General features: G+C 43.6%; 1 protein-coding gene across 4 annotated transcripts in view; it reads left to right on the top strand.

Moving 5' to 3' along the window:
* The window catches only part of ASAP2 (ArfGAP with SH3 domain, ankyrin repeat and PH domain 2), a 115,616-nt gene that overhangs the window by 68,617 nt on the left and 37,020 nt on the right, over positions 1–9,979 (top strand). For 3 of the 4 annotated variants that reach the window (XM_014517314.2, XM_025197594.1, XM_025197593.1), the window contains one exon: positions 6,423–6,510. The exons of the other annotated variant lie outside the window; for it this stretch is intronic. In XM_014517314.2, the coding sequence (XP_014372800.1) occupies positions 6,423–6,510 (88 nt within the window). The remainder of the gene's footprint in view (positions 1–6,422; positions 6,511–9,979) is intronic. 4 annotated transcript variants of the gene reach the window in all.

The raw sequence follows: 9,979 nt of genomic DNA, 5'->3' as shown, positions 1-9,979 counted from the left end.
CCAGAGCCCCACCATCAGCTCTGTGTTGGCAGCGGGGGAGAGACTGGGGTTGCATTGCCTCAGGTCCCTTCTCCACCGCCTGCTCCAAGGCACACGTGTACATGCAGGTAAAGAGCTGATGCCGGAGCCCGGTGCAGCTGCTTGCAGTGCTGCCTGCAGCAGCCCAGAGCCCAGGCTGGCTACAAGCAGCTGCTGCGGGCTCCAGAGCCCAGTTGTCAGCTCTGTGCTGGCAGCAGGGGAGAGACAGGGGTTGTGCTGCCTCAGGCCCCCCCACCGTCTGCTCAGAGGAGCATGTGCCACTGTTTGCAGACTCCCGGCTGCAGCCAGCTCTGGGTAGCTGCCGCCAACTACGGAGCCTGGTCTGCTTACAGCATAACTTGCAGCTGAGCCCGCCTGACACCCACCCACTCCAAGCCCAGCACTGGCCCATCCCCACTGCTGGGATGAGGCTGGCGCTGCCCCTTGCCAGGAGTCCTGCACTTTTGTGGGCTTAGCTGCGTAGAATGGGTAGATGGTTGGGCTGATGGGTAGGTTCTGGGCCACGCTGCAGCCCAGGGGCTGGTTCCCCAGGGAAACACAGGGGCTCTGGCAGGCCCAGGGCATTGTTGGGTCGGACTTTGTCCGGTGGCCCAGCAGCCCGGCTCTGTGCACCCAAGCATCTGGTTCTGTATGTTTGTCTCTGGTTCTGTGTGTACACGCCTCTGGTTCTGGATGTGTGTGCGCATCTGTCTGCTCTGGTTTTCTGTGTTTGTGCACGTGTGGTTCTGTGTGCGTGTGTGTGCCTGGTTCTCTCTGCTCTCCTTTCTCTCTCTCTCCTCTTTCTCCTTCCTTCCCCCCCCTCCTCTTTCTCTTATTTATCTTTTTTTCCTCTCTCTCTCACTGTAACATGCTTAACAAAAAAGTACACAACAACAAAGGCAACATTTATGATTATTAAATATACTAATATGCAGTGTGTCCTGCCATGTACTGCCCCCCTCCCCCCTTGTTTTTCTGGCATGCCGTTTTGATGAAACGGAACAGAACAGTGTTTTTAAAATGAAACAGAACTCAAAACGAAACACTGTTCCATCGAAACAGATGTTGAAGCAGAACGTTGCTGTTTTGCACAGTCCTAGTTAGCAACAGATTGACCTATTGTAGCCAGTTGCTGATTATGAACAAGAACTTTCAGCCTTCAAGAAACTTGAAGTGGATTTATATAGAGAGAGAGATGCTTAATGATCACTTTCCTCCCTTAATGTTAGAAACTCTTCATGTGTTTTATCTCCCTTATCACTAATTCAGGGTCAAAAGAGACAGATTTTATAGTTGGACTTTCAGGTCCTTCCTAGTTGCCATGGTGATGGACTTGAATAATGAAACTTGCCAAATAATACCAGTTGAGTTAGTTTATGTACCTGGCCAGCAGAACTCTGTTCAGCGTATATGTGAGACACCTAGTTATTTTATTCTTGCAACCAGTTTTTTTTTCCTGTTTGAGCCTTCTAAGAGTTAATATTGTGGATACAGATTATCCTTCAAAAGTATAGGGAGAGAAAGCTAAGGTTGACCAAGCGGGGAAAGGTGGAGAATTCCTTCTTTTCTGTTTATTTGGATAATAATCTGAATTGGATGTTAACAAGGTACAGTGGATGCTAATCTTAAAATATCTGAGTGAAGTAGGTAGTATGAAGAGATTCAGAAATCCCAAATTAACATTGTAACTATAGTTACACTTGAGTACATGTAGTATTCATGTTCTAACAATGTTTTCTAATCATGCCCTGTGTAGGGCTATGTGACCTAATCAAAACACTAGCAGGTACTGGTCCCTTATCTGCACTTTAGCTACTTCTCCTTGCAGTAGTAGAAATGAACTAACAGCAATAACTATAGGAAACTTAACCATTGTGTGGTGTTATCAAATTGATGAGAAATTTATTGTTAGAGATTGAAACAATGTTGTGCATCTAAATGTTAATGGTACCAGTACTGGTGCTGACCTACTCAGTGGAATAGACCAATCTCAATTTAAAAATTTTAAGATGTCACTTTTTCTAAAATTAGTTTGGGTTCTGGAAGGATTTTAAAAGAGGTTGCACTTTAAAAAGTGGACCCACTTCCCTGTGTACCCAAATGCTGATACCAAGGCTGGGGAGAGAACTCCAGAACTAAGTTTAAGGATCAGGTAAAAAGGAGGACAGGCCCCTTTTTATGTCCAAGGGATTCTGTTAACCTTTATTATTCATGCTATGTGGACATGTATGCACATATACTGAGCTGTGCACTAGCTGAGCAATTATGTAGCTATATATGGGCACTTTGTGTATGTGTGTATGCCACAAAATTGTAGCTGGAGAAAAATCCATGACAAGTAGATGTTAAAACACAAAAACAATAATAGCTGAGTAGTTAGAGCACTTAGGAAGCTAGAGACCTTTGTTGTAGGCCCCCTTCACCCAGAGCAGGTTTGAACCTGTCTTTCTGATGTTCTAGTACAGGGTTTTTCAACCTTTTTAGATCAGTGTACCCTCGGCGTCCAGACGCAGAGTAGCGTACCCCCAGCGGAGCCTGGGGGAGGTGGGGGCAGGGAGTGTGGCTCATGGCCAAATGTGGAGTGGCAGCAGCCGCCATGTGTGAGCTTCCCCCACATCCGGCAAGGCAGGCAGCAGCCATGCAGAATGGTGCGTGGCAGCGCTCCATCCCCGCCCACGTGTACCCACTAGGACCTTCTCAAGTACTCCTGGGGTTACGCATACCCCCTGTTGACAACCTCTGTTCTAGTACAATGTTGTAACTTCCGTGCTATAGGTTAGGTACTTTTCAGTCCTTTCTCCAACACATTTTTGAAGCTGAGCCACTGCACCTTGTTTTTAATAGGCATTAGATAAAATAAATGGATGCCATGGGGAAATTTCTCTCATATTTGGGAGCAGAATCTAGGGTTTGGCCTCTTCTAGAGCAGCATGCATCTCCCTTAGCCACACCCTCTAGCTTCTTCTAATCCTCCTGCCTTCCTATATCTCTTTCTCTCTCTTAGCTGCCCCAGGACCAGCTTCAAAAGGTATTCTGGAAAAGCAATTGGATAATGTCTAACTTGTGGTGTGGTGGCTAGACCATTGTGCTGGTATACTAGAGAGATGTAGGTTCAAATCCTGTCCTGGTGATTGAGACCTGGAACCTGGTTCTCTTGCTCTCTGGGCAAGTGCTCTAACTACTCAGCTAGTGGGTTAAAACATAGGAGACCTTCACTCATTTTCTATTTTCTAAAACATGTCGCTGTACACATGTACATAGCTGGGTACCTGCCTAGCCAATGCATAACCTTCTGAGCATGTGCAGCATACATGCATATACATGTATGCACAGAAACGGTAATAGAAGTGCAAGTTGTGTGTACGTGCCAAAAAAAACACTTGCATGACTAGGTAAATGCCATTTAGGCACACAGAAGGTAACTGAATTCCACCCTAGACCTTCTGATTTGGACTCCATGTTTTAGATGTCACTGGAAATAAGATTAGTGCTGTATATGCCCTGGCCTATGAGGGTCCATTATAACTTTTCTGAGTCTAGCACGCTTCAGAATTTTTTTAAACTTTTACATTTTTAATCTGTTAAACACAACTTAACTGTATGAGCATGGTAAAAAATAGTTTGTCAAACATTTATCTAATTATTTTGTTTTATTCCAAAACTACATTATAATCAGTCTGAAAGCTCATTAGAAAAAAGGATTAGTTAGGAAAAAAAAAAAGGTGGGGGGGAGGCTTTTGTCAAACGTTGTACTACAGGGCAAAACTAGAAAACTGTTATTTTTATGAATGTTAGTATGTCTTTAGAGGCAAAAAACCCTTAGTTCATGATACTTTCTTGCCTAATTCTCACTCGAATAATTGTTAGTAGATTATTTGGTGATTGTCTGTTAAAATAACCAAAATTGCTTTCTCTGTACAGTATGCAACTTTCCATCAACTTCCAAATAAAAACCCCTTGAGAACTGAGGAGAATACAGTCTGCTTATCCAATAGTTGCTATTCTTCTCCAGCCAAGACATTTCTGGGTACATATTTGCTTGACTTAGTCCAGATAAGCATGGGGTGGGCAGTTATTTCGGCTAGAGGGCCACTTAAGAAATTTTGGTGAGCTGTTGTGGACCAGATCAGCTCCCACCCTTTCCCTTCACCCTCATAACAATTCACCAAAACTCTCTAAGTAGCTCCTGTGGGCAGGGTACATTTGGCTAGGCAGGTGGGATGACGCTGTGGGTGGGTGGAGGCCAGCTTTGGGGGGAGAGGGACGGGCAGCCGGGACTGGGATCTCAGGGTGGTGACAGTGCAGGGCTGGGGGCCGGGGCCTGGGGCAAAGCTGTAATCTGCTCCCTGTGTGATAGATCATGACTGGCCCGAACCAGGAGGGGGGCAGAGTATGTGCCCATGACCCAGCTTCCACTGCCCCTGCCCCAGGACAGGCATGCACAGGCAGCCTCAGTACAGCACAGCTGCGGAGTAGTGCATCCCAGCAGCACAGAGCAGCCTAATCTGGTCATGATCCATCAGGGATAGCTCGTGTGTTTGGGCTGTGCTACTCTGAGCTGTTACTACCTCATGATCTCAGCCCCGCCTGCCTGTTGCTCCCAGATGCTGCTCCCCCACCTGCCCCTGTTCCCATCCTATCCTCCCAGCTGAGTGCACCCTTCCTGTGGGGGTCCCAGGTCAGACTCCATAGAGATGCTATCTGGCACCCCTAGCAGTGGGTGTGGGGCTGATAGGCTGGGGCGCCTGGGCAGTGGGGCTGGATCTGGAAGCAGCAGTGACACTGGCAGCTGGTTAGAAGGAGCCGCTGCTGCCAGGAAGCAGAGTCCGGTTGCTGCTCCACCCTCACCCCACTGTGTGCCGAGAGCAGCCTCATGGGCTATGGCTCAGGCTGCTCCCAAAGCCTGGGCCAGATGGGGCTGAGGGACCCACCACAGGCCAGATGAAATCCTTGGCGGGCTGAATCCAACCCATGGGCCATATCCTGCCCGCTCCTGAGCTAAGCATTCCGTAGCGCCACTGTCCCAAAACACCTTTTCATTTGGTCTCTCCGCTTTTGTAGACAGAAGAGAACACACATTTGTCCAGGTCACCAGACTTTCATCACTGCTTCTATACTTGTTTTATTCTAGGGAAATCCATATATATTTTTCTCCACAGACATGTTTTTTCTTCTTATTTAAATTAATTACTTAAATCAGGCAGTTTTATAGAAAGCTGTCCAAGTTTTCCTTTTTTCAATATTCTTTTGCAGCCTAGTAACATAATATTATGGTATACCAACTTGATTTTACAAATATCTCAATTTTTACATTTTTATCTTGCTAGATTGGTTAATTAAACACATGCTCAAACTGTTTTGACTCTCAGTTATTTTAAAAATTGTTATGCATTATTCTATCCTTGCAGTTTTACTTACCAGACTATTTAAAGGAGTGACTCTTCCATGTAGCGCTCATCATTTAATTTGATTTCTGATTTAATTGTTTTACGTAAGTCTACAACTGCTCTTCTGTCATAGCAGATACAAGTAATTACTGGATTCCAGGAATTCCTTCCCTTAAATGAGGGGAAGGGCCAGCCATTTTAGAGGAAAGGAGAGTTCTGTGTAGAGTTGCTATTTTTGTCATCTTCTCAGAGTCCTTGTAAATATTCAAAAAAAACCCAAAAGTCTTTATAGTGGGTTTTACCTTTGAAACATACCGCTTCTATTCCATGTGAGAAGATTTCTTTCTAAAAGTCCTTCAGTTTTGTAGAATATAGTGTGTTGGATGTCTTTGTTGTTATGATGTAATTTATGACTAATTTTCTTTAGGTTTGTATGTGCTGTTAAAGTGTTCTTTGGGGACTTTTTATTGTCCATCAGTGTGCCTTGATTATTATGTATGGGACAGAAGAAAATTATTATAGAGCCTTGCTAGAACATTGCTATGTATAATGTAATAAAGCACAGCCTTACTTGAAATACCAGTGAAAATATTACTAGAATGGGAATGATTTGACTTGATTAAGAAGACTGTAATGATCAAAGACATTAGATTTTGTTGCATGTCTTTAGGCAAGTATTATTGCAGGTAAGTTAACTAAAATGATGCATCCTAAAGCTATACTTTGGTTTCTTGTCACTTTCATCCAGTACCTAAGTTGTCTTCTCCAGCAATGTAAAAAGCATATAGGAGAATATATAAGGAAGACAGAAGAAAGTATTAGTTCAAATGATTACTTTCATCTGACCATAGTGATATTAATTAAGTTTTGCAGTCTTCCTAGTCGTGCTCAGATGTATTGTAAAACATTTCATTGCAGAAGGATTGTACCTACAGAGATAAAAATCTTAATTATTCACTATATGCATCTTACTAAAGGATTTTACTTTGTGTGTTCTTTTTTTTAATCTTTAAATAGGCTAATCGACCTCCTGCAAAGCTCAATCTGTTAACTTGCCAAGTGAAAACAAACCCAGAGGAGAAAAAATGTTTTGACCTCATATCACGTAGGTTTGTTCAGGTCTTTGCTTCTAGGTAACTTCAAAGTTATCTCATTGTTTCAGTAAATGTATTAATAATCAGATTTAGCATGATAGTATTCATGAAATATTTTAAGATTATGACATTCTATCCTTGAAAGTTTTTTTGGTTGTTTTTTTTACCTTTCATCCTTTTGTCACAATATTATTTGTTCATTTAGCTAAACTATTAATGTATAAAGACTGGGCATGTTCTTTCATTTCATGTTATTTTACATGATTCTACAGTAGGGTAACAGTATTTCCAGGATGGTCAGTTATGATGTCAGAAGTATAAAGTTATGACTTCACTACAAAATCAAAAAGAAGAATTAATGTTCTTATGTATATTCTTCCATGCCACATGCTCTCAAATAAGATGCATACCTTGCTTTTGGAAGGCAGAATGTAGAAATAATAATTTTCCAGTCATGGCTACCTGTGTGACAAAGTAAGTCCTCCTGGAAACACAGTGTTCAGGAAGTGTGGCATCTGAGGAGACAATCTGGATGAGACATCAGGAACTTCCTGGTGTGGCAACACATTAACAAGGCTAGGCCCCAGACCTTTGCAAAGGTAGTAGTAAGACTTACTTTTTTACTGTAGTTAGTCTTTATGTAAGATCTTGTAGATGATGAAAGGGTTGTTTCAACACCACAAGCCTCATTAAGATATTACAGACTGCATTTAGCATTTCACTTGCCCTCAGCCAGCTCAGTGGGTCTTGAGCCAAAAGTTACTGCCTCACCAGCACAGTGAGAGGATTAACACTAAATACTGCCCCTGCTACTTGCTGACCATTTTGGTATCCATTTTAGTTTAGTGCCTACTTGTTTCTTTTCTTCCCCACTTCTATTTCAGCAAAGAAAAATAAATTAGCTTTTCCTAATTAAGGCGTGCACCTCAATTGGGGGGGAATATGGTAACTCTTTTTTCTTTAAATTAAATTGTGTGTTTAATTTTTGTTAAATAGACTTTTTAAATCGGTCGGGCTAGAAGATCTATTAGGTCCCTTCCGACCCTGAAACTATGAAACTATGAAACTATGAAATCAGTTATTAAAAATAAATTATAACCCCCAGGCTGCCTCTAGATGGTTTTGTTATGCTACAATGTTTGTAGCATGACAAAAAATGAAGTGCGGTGGGCAGCCACATGTTCAAAGCCCCCTGGCTAGAATGCAATGAAGGCATGCTTTTTGGCCAGGGGGTGATAGATCCCTGTGCCCCTGGGGAAGCCTGTCAGCAAGCCTTTTAGCTTGGCTGCAACAATTTTAACTGGCTGTTGGTGTTCAAGCAGCAGCAAGCCTTCAGATTTCCTGGATTTCAGGCAGCCTCCTCACCCTTGCTGTCAGACAGGTGACGGAGCTGCCTGGGAGTCCCCCACAGTGAAAGGAGTTGATTGGGGTCTGCACCCTGAAGAGTCCCCACCAGCTGCTTGCATAGATGCAGAGGCAAGGGAGGTCCCTGCAAGCAGCAATAGGAGCTGACAAAGGACAAATCAGCCCATGCCTCATTTACAGGGAGCTCCTTCACCCTTCCTGCCCAATTGGAAGCTTTCCAGAGGTTCCTGTAGGGTGCAATGGGGCAGCTGGTCCTACCTTGCAGGGACCAGGGCTGTCCTAGGTGCCTGCCCACATACAGTGAACTTTAAAGGGCAGGTGTGCAGCCTGGCACCAGTGTGTGTGGCTTGCAGCTTGCTTGTGCTGGCCTACTTGTGCACTTGGAACTTTAAATGTAATGTGTCCCAGAGACCTAAAGGAAACAGTGAAAAACTTTTTTTTTTAATTTGATTTTCTTGTAAATGAATTTGTTTCAGTCTAACAGCCCAAAGTAGAGCTAGAATGTGAACATTTAGGATTTAGTTTTTAAACACACCAGGGGGTGAGACACAGGGTGAGGGTGAGCCTGGGGCATATGGTGCAAATGGGGTAGTTCTTCTCTTGTATACTTCATTTTCCCCTCATCATTAATTGTATACATTTTCCCCTCATCATTAATGCGGCAGAGCCACACAACTGCTTTATTGTTGATGCTTGCCAGGTCCTCATCCTGGGTGCACGGGTATGATGCACATGTGAGGAGGTGGTCAGCAATCCGTAATGTATCACCACACTCGCATATTGGACTGCCCTTTAAGCCAGTCTTATAGAGTGTGACATTGAAGCATCCAGCTCCAGAGGGAATCCTCTTTAGTTTCATCCATAAGTTGTGAGGGAGCTCATACCCAAGTGGATAGGGTGTTGGGTTGCTTATGGGGGTTGTGGATGCACAATGTAATGGTGGGGGGAGAGTTGCAGGTACACAGTGCAGCAGCAGAATACCCATGCAGATGTGCAGTGTAGTGATGGGAGGAAAGGGTCCAAGGCCCATGGTGTAGAGCAGAGGCGGGCAATTATTTTGGGCAGAGGGCCGCTTACTGAGTTTTGGCAAGCCATTGAGGGCAGCATGGCAGACAGCCAGGAGCAGATGCATATTAATTTTCTAAATTTTTTAGGGGCCCCAAGGGCCGGATAGAATGGTCTGGCGGGCCACATCCAGCCCGTGGGCTGCATTTTGCTCACCCCTGGTGTAGAGGGTTGCCAGGTACATGTTAAGTGGTGGGTGGGGCATCCATAGAGTGTGTGGCCCCAGGGTTCATAGCTTACCCTAGTGTGGTCTGCAGGGTATGAGGCCTGCAGGGTATGCAGCCTCTGGAAGTTGGACAGCCCTGTGTAAGGACATGAAGGTGATATAGGTTACACCCTGATTCCACCCACCTGTAGTTAGGCTTTGAATTCTTGCTAGAATTCCATTGATTTCAAATCAGTGGGACTTAGCAAAGACCTTGAGATTTGTCCTCCCATTGACTTCCAAGTCAAGTCAAATCAATGGGTCTTGCCAGTCACATAAGCACTTAGGAAAATTTTAACCCACACCTTCATTGCATTTGTGTACAGTTATGAATTAAAATGATAATTTGCTTTACCATTAATGAATGCCATACTCTCCTATATCTTAGTTCCTGTTATTCTGCCCTTGTTCATTATTTTCTGCTGCTGTTCTTAAATAACCTCTTTATCTTATACTCTTTGATTTTACTGGTTTGCAGTGCATTTCAACAGCACTTGCTGTTGCTAACGCTGACTTTTTCATACCTCTTAGTTTTAAAAAAATCCTTCTTTTGTCTTTTTATTGTTTTTAAAATTTTATTTAAAAAAAACCCTTCAGTTAAGCATGCTGAAGTGTGTATTTTGGGAAAAGAGATCCAGTCTTAAATACAATTCCATCTCCTCCATGCCTCAGATCTTCCCTTACTATGATCCTGGCAATGTCACTGACCCTTAACTTCTTTTCATTTTATTTGTTTGGAGAACTGTTGCCCCTTCAGTATTTCCAAGGCATGCCAATGCCGTGATTTAACTACTGTGCTTCTCATCTACATCTACATCTCACTTCTTCGTGACTTTTGCACTTCT

The sequence above is a fragment of the Alligator sinensis genome, unplaced genomic scaffold (assembly GCF_000455745.1).
Source record: "Alligator sinensis unplaced genomic scaffold, ASM45574v1 scaffold866_2, whole genome shotgun sequence".
NCBI classification, from domain to species: Eukaryota; Metazoa; Chordata; order Crocodylia; family Alligatoridae; genus Alligator; species Alligator sinensis.
Note: the sequence above shows the minus strand (reverse complement) of the source record. Positions and strands in the feature narration are given on the sequence as shown.